We start from the raw sequence: 17,632 nt of genomic DNA on the forward strand, positions 1-17,632 counted from the left end.
GGAGATGCAAGAGACGTAGGTTCAATCCCTGGGTTGTGAAGATCCCCTGAAGTAGGAAATGGCAACCCACTTCAGTATTCTTGCCTGAAAAATCCCATGGACAGGGGATGCAGGCAGGCTGCAGTCGATGGAGTCACAGAGAGTTGGATGCAACTGAGCACGCACACACACATTCATAGATGTGGCTCCACCTGCCAAGTGGAGAATCTGCCTGCCAAGCAGGAAACGTGGGTTGATCTTTGAGTTGAGAAGATTCCCTGGAGTAGAAAATGCAACCCACTCCAGTATTCTTTTTTTTTTTCCACTCCAGTATTCTTGCCTGGAAAATCTCTTGGACAGAAGGAACCTGGTGGGTTACAGTCTGTGGGGTCACAAAAGAGTCAGACACGATGTAGTGACTAAATAACAACAATTCAGTAAATAGAGTTCATAATCCCAAATCTGAGGTTTAGGTAATATAACCTGATGCTCCTCAAAATATTCTAAGGGTTAGGGCTAAAAAAATTAGATGCTGAGAATTTAATTAGCTTAGTGTTGAATTAGAAGGAACTTGGGAACAGGATATGAAGCTATTATATCCCCTTATCTACTGTTTCAAATTGTTCTTTCAGGAATTTTTTATTACAGGAGTATTATAAAGCCTGTATTTTAAGTAATCCTGTTCCTTGCGTACTCTCCATTATGTAGTGAAAAATTCATCCAGTCATTTTTGTATTCACAGAGAGACAAACTTAATAGTTTTAGTGATTTTCATAGCTGTCATTTTTCATAATATAGTTATTACTTCATTTAAAAGTTAAAGATAAACTTTCAAATAAAATAGGCACTAAAAACTAGAACCAAAGCTAAACAAGTTGAACTACAGAAAGATATTTACATAAAAAAAACCAGTTACCTTTAAAAATATTTAGCTGTGATCATTTTGTCTTTGTGGTGATCATTAGTCTTCTCACGTATTGTGCCATCATTGCATATCAATTTAAGATTATAGGTTTACTAATAGCTTTATCTCATTTACTAATTTCATGTTGTAATTATCATTGCTGTTTGTCTGTAGGCGTATAAGTAATGGTTTACCGCATATTCCTTCAACACTGTTGAACCATTGATCTCTTTTAAAACTGATAACAGCATTCTTGCTTTGGGAAAATATATACTATATATGCATACGTTTTTGAAATGTGTAAAACATTAAACTTACAAAAAAAAAAAGATTGGCTACAGATTTAGCTCTCTAAATCTTTGTCTTTCAGATTCATTAGATTATCAGTGAGAAAAGACAGTCTCATATGTTCATGCTCATGCAGTGGGCTATTTGTCTCATGTTCAGTATGATATTTTAAAATAGATGTATGGTTTGGTGTTTGAATTAAAGACATTACTTGAAGACTTTGGAAATCATAGTGTGTGTTTGCATGGTCTTAGAAAGTTTCTTACGAAGTACTCAACCATGAAACCACAGTGATAACCAGAGCATATAACTCGTGCAGATTTGGACTTTTCTTTCGTGTGGTCTCTGTTTTCCCCCAGTCTGCATTGGATTGGTGGCCTAAGATTGATGCTGTATATTGCCACTCAGTTGAACTTCGAAATATGTTTGGTGAAACACTTCATAAAGCAGTCCAGGGTTGTGGAGCACACCCAGCAATACGAATGGCACCGGTAAGATTAATCATGAATTTTGAATTCCACCCTCTTGAGATTGCATTTTTTCAGTGTCTTTATCCCATTCTTGCTGTTTTGATTATTTTAGAAAATCAAATAAGACTTTTCAATAACAATTGTGGTATGTCTAATACTGCAGTATTGTTGCAATGCTAGTTAATGATGTATGTTTTCCATTATTTCAGTGGGTTAAACTTATTTTTCTTAGAGATATTTTCTAACAAAATGCTGTTAAAATCTTAGTGAATATCACCTTTTCTTTTTTTGTTTCTTTTTCCTTTAATTTTTCCTTACTAATAAAATACTTTGATTAGCTCTTTATCTTTTGGGGATGAGTAGGGGAAACTGACTCCTGGGCTAGAGTGAATGTTCCTGCTAAGTCTCTGTTTTGCCCATTGGATGCTACATATTGCACACAGGAAATTAGAAATAAAATTCAAAGTTTATATTTAAAAATATCTCATATTTCATTAAACAAAAGGACAAAAACCTTCAGTGCTGTTGGGCATTATAACAAACACTTTTCTCACACATAAACATTGGGAATAATTGCTGCATGTTATAGATAACGCATCTGCTTGCTTACATGGACATTTTTTATTAAGAGTCCATAGATGCTGGATAATCTCCCATCTGTGTAATTTGCATATGCTGCTGCTGCTAAGTTGCTTCAGTCATGTCTGACTCTGTGCGACCCCATAGACGGCAGCCCACCAGGCTCCCCCGTCCCTGGGATTTTCCAGGCAAGAACACTATGTGCATATAAAAGCATATATGTCAAAAGCATGTATTTTTGTTTCCTTCTAAAAAAGAAAACGGGAGATGTTTTATAAGAATAGATAAAAAAGGTAGTAATGGATCCAGAATATGATGTTGGATTTTTGGTTGAATAGCATCCATAATTATAGTATTCTACAATAGTATCTCTGTAATTGAAACACATTTTCCATGATTGAATTTTTCTCAAAGAAAGCTTTCTTTGTTCTATCAGTGTTCTTCTGGCAAAATACATGCATTCTGTAACTTGAGAGATGGAATGCCATTAAAGGAAAAAGAAAAAGTTAAACTATTAAATACAGAGATTGTCTGTCTAGCATATTCCATCAATTCTAAGAAGCACCTGTTTAACATTTCTGAATTTGGGAGTCGATCTTATTTGTATGATATCTTGCAGTTGACAATTTTCATTCCTTATGATACATAAAATATTGATGCATCTTACAGTTGATAATGTCATTGTTGTTTCTATGAAGTGTTTATGTGTATATGAGATATTTTATTACATGAGTTACTCACTATATCTGTGAGAGCTATAGAATAAATATCTTATCCCTGTTTTAACATTTGGAAAATTGTTTTTAACATAGGAGTCAACCAACCTTATTTTAAAGATTTTAGTATCTTAGCAGATTTTCACTTAAACTTTTTGCAAGATTATATAAGAATATATATAAGATTATATAAGAATAATGTAAGAGGAAGGCTGAGCACTGAAGAATTGATGCTTTCAAGTTGTGGTGCTGGAAAAGACTTGAGAATTCTTTGGTCAGCAAGGAGATCAAATCAGTCAATCCTAAAGGAAATCAACCCTGAATATTCATTGGAAGAACTGCTGCTAAAGCTGAAGCTCCAATACTTTGGCTACCTGATATGAAGAGCTGACTCATTGGAAAAGACCCTGATGCTGGGAAAGATGGAAGGCAGAAGGAGAAAGGGGTGCCAGAGGATGAGATGTTAGATAGCATCACGGACTCAGTGGGCATGAATTTGAGCAAACTCAGAGAGAGTGGAGGACCAGGGAGCCTGCCGTGCTGTAGTCCATGGGGTTGCAAAGAGTCAGATACAACTTAGAGCCTGAATAACGACAACAAAAATGAGAACAATATAGACATTGCAAAAATACTTTTTGCTTTTTAAGCTTGATTGTGTTAATCTTATACTTTCTATTGAATGTTTCTACTAATACCACACATTTGGCGGTATATAATATGTCCCTTTATTTTTCAAAGTTTTTAAAAAATAGATTTATTTGAAAATGTTGAATAGCTATTATCATGATTCTGATGTCTGATTCTTAGAAGGTGAATGTCATGTTTTTGTTTTTAGAGTCTTACATTTAAAGAAAAAGTAACAAGCCTTAAATTTAAAGAAAAACCTACAGACCTGGAGACAAGAAGCTACAAGTATCTTCTCTTGTCCATGGTGAAACTAATTCATGCAGATCCGAAGCTCTTGCTTTGTGTGAGTAGTTTTTATAAAATTCCTTGAAATTATTATACTAACTTAATTTGGTTTTACTAAAATGCCAAAACCTTGAAGGTGATTGTTAGCTCAAGAACACTTACTGAACCTTCCTGATCGTACATGAAACTTGACATTCCTAAGAAAGTGAACTTACAGAGATTACTAATATAATTAGATCAGATCTGACTCTTTTGTCTTATTTTTTTCTTATCATTAAACTAACATATTTTGGTGAGGTCTTCTGTCCATACCCTGCTACCAGATTATGTATTATTCAGATATAATCCTAGGATGGGGTTTGGATATAATGAAGCAGACATAAGTCAAATGCTTCCTATATCTGTTCAGTTGTTTTTTTTTTTTTTTTTTAAAGTCTCCAATCACTGTTGCCTAAAAATTGAGTTCTTCTATCCTTATTTCTTCCTATCATCAGCCTTTTATTATCACTGACTTTTCCTGGCTATACTGTTTTGGGAGGAAAAGGAGATAAAAATGAGTATGGTTAGCACTCAAGTATTGTGGTTACTCTTGTCTTACAGCCTGAGTTGGTATTAGATTCCTGAGAGCATTACTGTAATACACAAGATAATTAGGAACTAACAAATGAAAATGAGTGGCAGTTATATGAAATGCTGAAAAGCATGGCCTCTGGAGACTTATTAGCTGTGTGATTTGGGTGACTTAACCTCTCTATGCTTTAGTTTTATTTCTTGACCACAGCACAGGTCCTGCAGGATCTTAGTTCCCTGACCAGGGATTGAACCCATGCCCCTTGCTTTGGAAGTGTGGAGTCTTAACCACTGGACCACCAGGGAAATCCATGTGCTTTAGTTTTCTTATTTGAAATATTGTGATAATGATAATAATTCGTATTAAGCAGACTGAGATATTACATGTCATTCTCTTAGGAACAATGCAGAATAGATGCATAATGAATACTACATAAATGTTAGGATGTTATTACTATTATTAAAATACAGTTAACATTAACATTAATATTATTAATGCCCCAAACATAGCAGAAATATATTGTGAAGCTCATAGCATAACATATTTAACGTCTGTGGAATTTTCCAGTCCTGGGAAAACAGTATCTGAAACAATTTCCTGTTGCTTTGAGTAACAGGCTTAAGTGCTAAGTATACTTTTAATTTTGATGGTATATTTTTCAAATTACTATACTGTAGAAGTATATAAACTGATGTCCATAGTTTCAAGAGTTCTTTGAACCCCCTGAATTTAAAAAATATGTTTTTCTAAGAGAGGGAGGAGAAACAGAATTCCCAAAAGGATTAGTGACCCCCAGAATGGCCTATGTTGTTTTGAACTCTTTGAAAAGTCCATCCAAATTTGGAAGTCTGATAGAAGAAATTGTTAGAACTTTGGTATGGAAAAAGTCTTAAAATCTATTATTAAGACTTTATAAAAGGAATGAAATACCTTTTCCCCTCATTTCTTTGTTATGTAGCACACATTACTTGAGGTGTTATTTCATCATGCATGTCATAAATTAGCATCACTCTGTTTGCGTGGATGTAATTCAGGATCAAAGAATGCATCAAAGTCACCAGTGCCTTCTGTGTTAATTATTTTATTGTCAAGGAACAAGAATTTAAGCAATTTTCCAAGTTTGAAATTAGCAGGCAGAAACAGATCAAAGTTGAAATTATTTTCTTTGCTGCCATCTAGTGGTTAAACCACTTTTCTCAGAGTAATGAAAGCTATGTTAAAATAGTGAAAGATTCATTGTAAATATTTGATTATTTTGTATTTTTACTTATAAAAAACCTAAATTTTTGTATGTAGGATAAATATAGGAATAAATATTAAATGATCTCAATCATGTATTTTAAAGTAATGTGTTTTTATTGTCTTCTGTCTTTACTGTCTCTATCTTAAATCATATTACTCTGAATTTTTCAAGCTTCCTAATTGTTCAGCTTACATCATTTCCTGCTTTCTTTTAATCATTTCTCTCCACTAAAGTTACAGCGATCTCTGCAAAAAGCAAATATTATGCTTTCTGCCCAGCTTAAAGTCTTTTGATTGAAATAGCTTTGAGGATAGAGACTGAACTCCTAATAGACCTATAAGGTCATGCAGCTTTTGACTCCCACCAATCACCTCTGCACATCTAGAGTTATATTTGTCTTTACCCTAGTTATGATGGCCTGCCTTTCACTCCCTCTTCCTACATTCCTTCCTGCCTGTCCATGCACTTGCAATCCTCTGCCTACAATATGCTTCCCTCTCCTCTTCACATAGTAATTCCTACTAATTCTGAGCTGTTATCACAGCCCTAAGGAAGCATTCCTGATTATACCACATTTTCCTGTTACAGGTGCTCATACCAGCATGTAGCTTCATACTTCTTTTTCATTTGCAGTTTAAACTTGTTGATCTGATTATTTTCTGTCCTTTATACATTTTGTTTTTAATTGAAATTATATATATATATAGTTCAAAATGTCCTATTTTCTGATACATAAATACACACACACACACACACACACACACACACGCATGGAGGTAAGGGAGTTAGCAAAATAAAATAAGAGCACTAGTTGTATTGGCTTCACTGAAATGAACCATATATGCTTGAAATGGAAATAGATTCTTCCAAGTTACAAGGAAGCATTTTAGTCTCTTTAAGTAGGTAGACATTCACATTTATATATACCATTTTGCTTTGTATTCAATGTCTTTCTACTGTGAAAAAGCCTGAAGTATGGGTATCTGGAGGTGTGGATTAACATTAACAGTAATATTACTAGTGTTATGTGAATGTGGTTAGGTCCTTGTGTTGGACAAAAGGGCAACACAAGATAACTGTGTCATTCTCATCAAGCATGCATGTACTTTGCCTTTCATCACAGTAGTTTAGAGATCCAAAACCATAAGTTCCAAATCAGAGGTATATTATTTAGTCAATGTAGTGTTGCTGAAAAAAATAATTTATTTCTCCTATTATTGATACAATTTCTTATGAAAAGCTAGTACCTAGTTTTTGTTTTAATTAGAATTTTCTCTGGATATTATTTAAATTAATGAAGAAGTATAGATGTAGATTAAGAGAATTCTTAACAAGAGCAGTTTTTATAATTAATTTATTTACTTTAATTGGAGGATAGTTACTTTACAATATTGTGGTGGTTTTTGCTATACATCGACATGAATCAGCTGCGGGTACACATGTGTCCCCCCGTCATGAACCCCCCTCCCATCTCCCTCCCAGCAGCTTTTTAATTTTAAAAAATCTTACAGTGTTTATTTTTGAGGTAAAATTCACATATGATGAAATTTGCCTTTTTAAAGTGACAGTTCACTGGGTTTTGGTATGTATACAAGGTTGTGTAGCCATCACCGCTATCTAGGTCTAGAACATTTTTATCACCTCAAAAATAAACCTAAAACCCATTAGCAGTCAGTCTCCATTCCCTCCACCCTTTGGCCCCTGTCCTGTGATTTTGTTTTTAATTGAAATTTGCTTTTTTCTTTGCAGAATCCAAGAAAACAGGGGCCTGAAACCCAAGGCAGTACTGCAGAATTAATTACAGGGCTTGTCCAGCTGGTCCCTCAGTCACACATGCCAGAGATTGCCCAGGAAGCGATGGAGGTAAGGGGAAAATGAATTCTAGGCTCTTAAATGTAACATTGTAACTATGTAGATTCTCTTTTTTTAATTCTATTCCTTAAAAATTTTTTCCTTAAGAATTTTTTATCCAATTTTTAATGGTTACTTTCCATCTAGAGTTGCTACAAAATATTGCCTGTATTCCCCATGTTGTACAGTACATCCTTGAGCCCACCTTACATCCAGCAGTTTATACCTTCCATTCCCCAATACCTGTATTGCCCACCCCCGGAACTCCCTCTACTGGTAACCACTAGTTTGTTTTCTATATTTGTGAGTCTGCTTCTTTTTTGTTATATTCACTAGTTTGTGGATTTTTCGGTTTCCACATATAGGTGATATCATATGGCCTTTCTCTGACTTATTTTATATAGCATAATGTCCACCAAGTCCATCTGCATTGCTGCAAGTGGCAAAGTTTCTTCCTTTTTTATGACTGAATAGTATTCTATTGTATGTATATGTGTGTGTGTATATACATTCATGTATATAAAGACACATTCATATGTCCATTGATGGACACTTAGGTTGTTTCTGTATCTTGGGAATTGTAAACAATACTGTTACAAACATTGGGGTGTATGTATCTTTTCTAATTAGTGTTTTTAGTTTTTATGGATATGTACCCAGAAGTGGAATTGCTGAGTTATATGGTAGTTCTATTTTTAGTTTTTTAAAGAACCTCCATACTGTGCTCTACAGTGGCTGTACCAATTTACATTCCTGCCAACAATGTACAAGGGTTCCCTTTGCTCCATGCTCTCGCTATCATTTGTTATTTGTGTTCTTTTTGATGACAGCCATCCTGACAGGTGTGAAGTAACATCTCATGTGGTTTTGATTTTCATTTCCCTGATGATCAGGGATGTTGAGCGTCTTTTCATATGCCTGTTGTCTATTTGTATGTCTTCTTTGAAAACGTGTATTCAGTTCTTTTGCCCATTTTTTAAAATTGGGTTGTTTGGGTTTTTTTTTAAATGTTGAATTGTATGAGCTATTTATGTATGTTGAATATTAATCTCTTATCAGTCATATAATTTCCAAATATTTTCTCCCATACAGTAGGCTCTTTTTGCATTTTGTCAATGGTTTCCTTTGCTGTGCAAAAGCTTTTAAGTTTATTTAGGTCCAATTTGTTTACTTTTGCTTCCCTTGCCTTAGGAGACAGATCTAAAAAAAATACTGCTACCGTTTGTGTCAAAGAGTGTTCTGCTTATATTTCCTCTAGGAGTTTTATGGTTTCTGGTCTTGCATTTAAGTCTTTAATCCATTTTGAGTTTATTTTTATGTATTGTGTTAGAGAATGTTCTAATTTCCTTATTTTATGTAAGGAAAATAGCTGTCCAGTTTTCTCAGCACCACTTATTGTAGAGGCTGTCTTTTCTCCATTGTGTATTCTTGTCCCCTTTGTCATAGTTTGACCGTAAATGCATGGGCTTATTTTTGGGTCCTGTATCCTGTTCCATTGATCAGTGTATCTGGTTTTGTGCTAGTTCCGTACTGTTTTGATGACTGTAGTTTTGTAGTACAGTCTAAGGTCAGGGGGCATGATTCCTCCAGGCCTGTTCTTTCTCAAGTTTGTTTTGGCTTTTCTGAATCCTTGTGTTTCCATACAAATTAAAAAAATTTTTTTTCTGATTCTCTGAAAAATACCATTGGGATTTTGATAGGGATTGCATTAAATCTGTAGAGTGCTTTGGGTAATATAGTCATTCCAACAGTATTGATTCTTCAACCCAAGAACATAGTGTATCTATCAATCTGTGTGTTATCTTCAATTTCTTTTATCAGTGTCTTTCAGTCTTTTGGAGTATAGGTCTTTTGCCTCCTTAGGTAGGTTTATTCCAAGGTATATAACTTTTTTTTTGATGCAATGGTAAATGGGATTGTTTCATGAATTTCTTTCTAGTATTTCATAATTAGTGTAAAGAAATGTGGCAGATTTCTGTATATTAATTTTGCACCCTGTAACTTTAGTGAATTTATTGATGAATTCTAATAGTTTTTTGGTAGTTGTCTGTAGGATTTTCTATGTGTATCGTGTCATCTGTAAACAGTGACAGTTTTAATCTTCCTTTCCAATTTGGATTTCTTTAATTTCCTTTTCTTCTCTGATTGCTGTGACTAGGACTTCCAAACTGTGTTGAATAAAAGTGGCAAGAATGAGCATCCTTGTCTTTTTCCCTTGATTTTACAAGGAAATGCTTTCAGGTTTTCACCATTGAATATGATGTTAGCTGTCAGTCTGTTGTAAATGGCCTTTTTTGAGGTATGTTCCCTCTATGCCCACTTTCCAGAGAGTTGTTTTTGATCACAGATTGATGTTGAATTTTATCAGAAGCTTTTTCCTGCGTCAGTTGAGATGGTTGTAGGATTTTTATTTTTCAGTTTGTTAATGTATCACATTGGCTGATTTGTAGATATTAAAACATTCTTGCATCCCTGGAATAAATCCCACTTGATCATGGTGTGTGATCCTTTTAACGTATTTTGCTAATTTTTTACTAATACTTTGTTGAGAATTTTTACATCTGTATTCATCAGTGATATTGGCCTACAATTTTTTTGTGATATATTTATCCAGTTTTGGTATCAAGGTGACGGTAGCTTCATAAAATGAGGGAGGAAGCAGTCCTTCCTATGTAATAGTTTGGGAAGGATAGGTGTTAGCTCTTCACTAAATGGTGGAATTCACCTGTGAAACCATCTGGTCCTGAGCTTTTGTTTGTTGAGAATTTTTTTATTATTGATTCAATTTCATTACTGGTGATACAATTTCAATATGATCTGTTCATATTTTCTATTTCTTCTTGAGTCAGTCTTGAAGATTGTACCTTTATAGGAATTTGTTTTTTTTTCTAGAGTATCCATTTTATTAACATGTAACTGTTCATAGTACTCTCTTATGATCCTTTGTACTTATGTGGTGCCAGAAATACAACTTCACCTTTTTCATTTCTGATTTTATATTTTAGGCCCTCTCCCTTTTTTTCTTGATGAGTCTGGCTAAAAGTTTATCAGTTTTATCTTTTCAAAGAACTGCTTTTAGGTTCATTGATCTTTTTTTTTTTTTTTTTTTGGTCTCTAAATATTTCTGCTCTGATCTTTATGATTTTCTTCTACTAACTTTGGGTTTTGTTTGTTCTTTTTTTCATTCCTTTAGGTTTAACTTGTTTATTTCAGATTTTTCTAGTTTCCTGGGCTAGGCTTCCTCTTAGAACTAGGGGGAATCTTCCCTCTTAAAACTGCTTATGTTGCATCCCATAGATTTTGGATCATTGTGTTTTCATTTTCATTTGTCTGCAGGTATCTTTTTATTTCTTTGATTTCTTCAGTAACCCATTGGCAACTTCCATATATTTGTGCTTTCCATATTTTTTTCCTTGATGTCTAGTCTCATAGTGTTGTGGTTGGAAAAGAATCTTGATATGATTTCAGTCTTCTTAAATTTATTGAGACTTGTTTTGTGGTCTAGCATGTGATCTATCTTGGAGACTGTTCCATGTACACCTGGAAAGGAGTGTTTATTCTGCTGCTTTTGGATGGAATGTTTTCTGTATATCTGTTGATCTAGTCTAATGTGTTGTTTAAGGCCAGTGTTTCCTTATTGGCTTTCTGTGTGGATGATCTGTCCATTGATGTAAATGGTGTGTCAAAATCACCTACTATTATTGTGTTACTGTCAGTTTCTCCCTTTATATCTGTTGATATTTGCTTTATGTATTTAGGTTATTCTCTGTTGGATGATACAGAGACACATCATATTATTACAAAAGGATCCAATCCATCCAAAAATAAAACTTTATGTGAGTCTAGTAACAAAGATTTAAAATATATAAAGCAAAAATACATAAAATTTCTAAATATATAATATAAAAACATGTAAAAGGACAGATAGACATACATAGTTATAGTGAGATACTTAAGTATACTTTTCTCAATATCTGATAGAATAAGCCAGCAAACAAATAGTAAGTATAGAAGATTTGAAAAACATGATTATCAAATTTGACCTATTTGACACATATGGAGAACTACATTGAATAAGTGCATTTTCTTTTCAAGTACATGTAGGACATTTAGTATATCTTGAGTAAGTGTCATACAAATTCTGAAGGATTCAAATCATTCAGAATTTTTTTATGACTATTGAAATTAAGCTAGATAGCAAATAACAGAAAGGTTTATGAAATATCAAGTGATTTTGACCCTTGAACAGCATGGATGTGAACTGTGCAGGTCCAGTTATATGCAGATGTTTTGGACATATTGAAAACATTTTTGTGTATTTGTGACAGTTTGAAAAAACCTGCAGGTAAATTGTTGGCCTCGCAATATCAAAACAATTAAGAAAAGGTATGTCATGGCATATAATATATCTGGATACCAGTCTATATTCTCATTTTGGGGGGATCATTTATTATATCTTTATGCTTTTCTTAATTGAAATATTACAAAAAATAAAAAAAAAATTTTTTTTGGCTTCCCTGATGGCTCAGTTGGTAAAGAATCCACTGCAATGCAGGAGACCCTGGTTTTGATTCCTGGGTTGGATAGATCTGCTGGAAAAGGGATAGGCTACCCACTCCAGTCTTCTTGGGCTTCCCTTTTGGCTCAGCTGGTAAAGAATCCACCTGCAACACGAGACCTGGTTTTAATCCCTAGGTTGGGAATATCCCTGGAGAAGGGAATGGCTAACCACTCCAGTATTCTGGCCTGGAGAATTTCATGGACTGTGTAGTCCATGGAGGTCATAAAGAGTCAGACACGACTGACTGACTTTCACTAATTGAAATATATTTGATTTACAATATGTTAATCTCTGCTATACAGCAAAGTGGTTCAATTTATATATATGCATTCTTTTCTAATATTCTTTTCCATTACGTTTTATCACATATTTCCTGTGCTATACAGTAAACCTTGTTGTTTATCCAAATATTATCATTTACTACATAAAATATATATAAATATACTATAAAAAGTTAAAATTTACAAAAGCCTACAGACTGTACATGATGTCTTTCACAGTCAAAAGAAATGTAAGCAAATGTAAAGATGCAGTATTAAATCATAATTGCATAGAGGATTTCCCTGGCGATTTAGTGGTTGAGACTCGGCCCTTCTAATGCAGGGTCTTGAGTTCCAACCCTAGTCAGGGAATTTAAGATCCCATGTGCCACCTGGTGTGGCCAAAAAATAAAAAATCCTAGCTGCATAACGTTAACTGTACTACATACTATACTATTATAATAACTACATATCTGTGTTTTGTTACTGTTGGGTGAGCTCAAGTGTCGTATCTGCTTAAAATATTCTCTGAGAAGTTTATCTCTCCCATTAAATTGTATATCCGCAAAAAGCGATCTCTTGGGTTCTCATGTATTTTTCATCATGTTTGATGCAATACCATACCTTGTGACCTACACAAAGTGCACTAGCAATGAAAGCAGAGAAAAGTCATGACATTAAAGTTGAATTGTTTGATATGTGCTAAAGATTGAAATACACAGCTGTGGTTGTCTGCCATTTCAAGATAAATGAATCCACTGTACAGACTGTTGAGGGAGAAAAATGGAAATTCATGAAGCTGTTGCTGCAACTACTCCAGTAGGCATGAAACCTTGTCTTTTTTATTAAATGTCTTTCTCATATTCAAAAGACAACTTTTATGTGGATGCAGGATTGCTGTAAGAAAGGTATACCTGTGAAAAGACAGCCTTCAGAATGGGAGAAAATAATAGCAAATGAAGCAACTGACAAACAACTAATCTCAAAAATATACAAGCAACTCCTGCAGCTCAATTCCAGAAAAATAAACGACCCAATCAAAAAATGGGCCAAAGAACTAAATAGACATTTCTCCAAAGAAGACATACAGATGGCTAACAAACACATGAAAAGATGCTCAACATCGCTCATTATCAGAGAAATGCAAATCAAAACCACAATGAGGTACCATTTCACACCAGTCAGAATGGCCGCGATCCAAAAGTCTACAAGCAATAAATGCTGGAGAGGGTGTGGAAAAAAGGGAACCCTCTTACACTGTTGGTGGGAATGCAAACTAGTACAGCCACTATGGAGAACAGTGTGGAGATTCCTTAAAAAACTGGAAATAGAACTGCCATACGACCCAGCAATCCCACTACTGAGCATACACACCAAGGAAACCAGAATTGAAAGAGACACGTGTATCCCAATGTTCATCGCAGCACTGTTTATAATAGCCAGGACACGGAAGCAACCTAGATGTCCATCAGCAGATGAATGGATAAGAAAGCTGTGATACATATACACAATGGAGTATTACTCAGCCATTAAAAAGAATACATTTGAATCAGTTCTAATGAGGTGGATGAAACTGGAACCTATTATACAGAGTGAAGTAAGGGAGAAAGAAAAACACCAATACAGTATACTAACGCATATATATGGAATTTAGAAAGATGGTAATGACAACACTGTATGTGAGACAGCAAAAGAGACACAGATGTATAGAACAGTCTTTTGGACTCTGTGGGAGAAGGTGGGGGGATGATTTTGGAGAATGGCATTAAAACATGTATAATATCATATAAGAAACGAATCGCCAGTCCAGGTTTGATGCAGGATATAAGAAGCTTGGGGCTGGTGCACTGGGATGACCCAGAGGGATGGTATGGGGAGGGAGGTGGGAGGGGGGTTCCGGATGGGGAACACGTGTACACCCGTGGCAGATGCATGTTGATGTATGGCAAAACGAATACAATATTGTAAAGCAAATAAAAAAAAAAAAGAAAGGTATACCTATTGACTTCAGCATGATTTGAGAAAAAGTGAAGTCTTTATGTGCCAAGTTGAAGCAAAAGGAAAGTGGAGAATCTAAAGCTAGACAATGTAATGTCTGCAAAGGATGGCTTGATAATTTTAGAAAGAGGTTTGGCTTTAAAAATGTCAAGATAAAGGAGAAGCAGCTTCTGATCACGAGGCAGCAGATGGGTTCCTAGACTCCATTAAGAAAATTATTGGTGAAAAAGGATATCAGCCTGAACAGGTTTATAATGTGGATTAAAAGTGCCTTATTCTAGGGGGAAAAAAAATGCCACAAAGGACATTTATTAGGAAGAGAAGCAAGCACCAGGATTTAAGGTAGGAAGGGATAGGCTTACCTCTACTGCTTTGTGCAAATATAGTATGATCAAAACTGCCCTAATCTATAATATAAGGCTTCTAACTTCCAAGGCTGGAAAGGAAAAGAAAGATACCCGTTGCTAGTCTTTTAGTTGTACAAGAAAGCCTTCACATTGAGGATCGTTTTTTGGATTAGTTCCATCAGTGCTTTGTTATTGGAGTGAGGAAGTATCTTGCCAGTAATGGACTGCCTTTTAAAATTCTTTTGATACTGGACTGTGCCCCTGGCCACCCAGAATCCCATGAGTTTAACACTGAAGATGTCAAAGTGGTCTCATTGCCCAAAACATGTCTCTAATTCAGCTTCTAGATCAGGGGTTCATAAGGACCTTGTAGGCTCATTACACATGGTATTCTATGGAAAGGATTGTCGACACTATGGAAGAGAACCCCAGTAAAGAAAACATCATGAAAGCCCGGAAGGATTACGCTATCAAAGATGCTGTCATTGTTATAGAAAACGTTGATGCAGCTTGTAAACATGAAGTAAACTTACAATATTGAAAAATACTGTACTGCACTTTAAATGTATTTTCTTTATGATTTCTTAGTAACATCTTGTTTTTACTAGCTTTATTGTAAAAATATAGTATATAACACGTATGACATACAAAAATATGTGTTAACAACTGTTTTATTGGTGAGGCTTCCAGTCAATAGTAGACTATCAGTAGTTAACTTGTTAGGCAGTCAAAAGTTATATGTAAGTTTTTTTTTACTGCATGGAGGGTCAGCACCCCTAACTCCTCATTGTTCAAGGGTCAACTGTACTTTGTTTTTATTCATATTCTGCTAATAAAAGAATAAATTAGTATAGCCATCATTAAAAATTGGTTTGCAGTATCTACAAAAGCTAAACATACACCTTAGCAATTCTCCTCCTAGGTATGTATCCAACAATATGTTTACAAAAAAAACACATATAAAATATTAATAGCATAATTTATAATATTCCAAAAAGCTGTAATAGCATATTAAAAAGCAGAGACATTACTTTGCCAACAAAGGTCCGTCTAGTCAAGGCTATGGTTTTTCCATTGGTCATGTATGGAAGTGAGAGTTGGACTGTGAAGAAAGCTGAGTACCGCAGAGTTGATGCTTTTGAACTGTGGTGTTGGAGAAGACTCTTGAGAGTCCCTTGGACTGCAAGAAGATCCAACCAGTCCATTCTGAAGGAGATCATTCCTGGGTGTTCATTGGAAGGACTGATGCTGAAGCCGACACTCCAATACTTTTGCCACCTCATGTGAAGAGTTGACTCATTGGAAAAGACTCTGATTCTGGGAGGGATTGGGGGCAGGAGGAGAAGGGGACGACAGAGGATGAGATGGCTGGATGGCATCACTGACTTGATGGACGTGAGTCTGAGTGAACTCCAGGAGTTGGTGATGGACAGGGAAGCCTGGCGTGCTGCGATTCATGGGGTCGCAGAGTCGGACATGACTGAGCGACTGAACTGAACTGAAAAAGCTGTAAACAGCTCAGACATTTATGAACAGTAGAAGAGATAAATAATTTGGATTATTTCATTCCATTGATTACAGCAATGCAAAAAGAATAAGCTACTGCTAAGTGCAAAGCATGAGTGAACCTCATAGACATGATATTGAGTGAAAACAGCCAAACACAAAAGAGAACATACTGTATGATTCCCTTTATATAAAGTTCAGAAACAGGCAGAGGTTATCTATGGCGATAGAAGTCAGAACAGTGGCTGTTTTTGTCAAGACCTGATGACTGGAAAGGAATGTGCAAAAGGCTTCTGAGTGTTGATACTGTTGGTCTCAGCGTTGATTATATGGGATATATACTTTGTGAAAACTCATCACACTATATATTTAAGATTTACTGCTTCATTATTTATCATGCTTTATTTTGCCAAAAATGTTTCAGCACTCATTGTTAGACACTCGTTGCTTGTATTAAGTTGTTATAAAAATAACTGTGGTTTCGGACTGTGAATTTTAAATCATTATTGTTGTTGTTGTTGTTTGGTCACTAAGTCACGTCCAGTTGTTTGCGACCCCATGGCTTGCAGCATAGCAGGCTTCCCTGTCATAACAAGGCTCAAACTCATTTTTATTAATCAAAATAGGAACCGTTACAATCTTGTTTGCCAATGAGAAATAAGTTTTTTTATTCCTGTGGTGTAAAAATTTGTGCTTGGGGTTTGATGAACTCTTAGAAAGCATTTTCTGCCTCCTCCTGGTTGTGGAAGCATTTTCCCTGCAAAAAGTTGTGGAGTTGCTTCAAGAAGTGGTAGTTGGTTGGCAAGAGGTCAGGTGAATATGGTGGATGAGGCAAAACTTCTTAGCTCAGTTTGTTCAACTGTTGAAGCATTGGTTGTGCAACATGTGTTTAGGCATTGTAGTAGAGCATTGGGCCCATTCTTTTGACCAATACTGGCTACACATGTTGTAGTTTTTGGTGCATCTCATCAACTTACTGATCATTCTTCCCAGATGTAATGGTTTCACCAGGATTCAGAAAGCTGTGTGGATCAAATAGGGAGCAGACCCACCACACAGTGACCAAGACCTTTTTTTGGTGCAAGTTTGGCTTTGGGAAGTGCTTGAGAGCTTCTTCTAGGTCCAACCACTGAGCTCGTCATTACCAGTTGTCATATAAAATCCACTTTTCATCGCATGTCACAATCCGATTGTGAAATGGTTCATTGTTTTTGCATAGAATAAGGGAAGATGACACTTCAAAATGATTTTTTGATTTGCAGTCAGCTCATGAGGCACCCACTTATAGAGCTTATTCACTTTTCCAATTTGCTTTAAATGCCAATCGGTCATAGAGTAGTTGGGTTCTTTGGTAACTCCTCATGTAGTTGTAAGAGGATCAGTTTTGATGATTGCTCTCAGTTGGTCGTTGTCAAGTTCTGATGGCCAGCCGCTGCACTCCTCATCT

General features: G+C 35.4%; 1 protein-coding gene across 14 annotated transcripts in view; it reads left to right on the forward strand.

Annotated features, from left to right (window-relative positions):
* Nucleotides 1–17,632, forward strand: part of NF1 (neurofibromin 1) — a 257,608-nt gene that overhangs the window by 91,347 nt on the left and 148,629 nt on the right. For all 14 annotated transcript variants that reach the window (XM_086360180.1, XM_086360182.1, XM_086360194.1 and 11 more), the window contains 3 exons: nt 1,531–1,662; nt 3,772–3,906; nt 7,412–7,525. In XM_086360180.1, coding sequence (XP_086216306.1) covers nt 1,531–1,662; nt 3,772–3,906; nt 7,412–7,525 — 381 coding nt within the window. The remainder of the gene's footprint in view (nt 1–1,530; nt 1,663–3,771; nt 3,907–7,411; nt 7,526–17,632) is intronic.

The sequence above is a fragment of the Bos grunniens genome, chromosome 19, assembly GCF_055505025.1.
Source record: "Bos grunniens cultivar Pamir isolate PY7600 chromosome 19, Bosgru_T2T1.0, whole genome shotgun sequence".
Classification (NCBI taxonomy): Eukaryota; Metazoa; Chordata; class Mammalia; order Artiodactyla; family Bovidae; genus Bos; species Bos grunniens.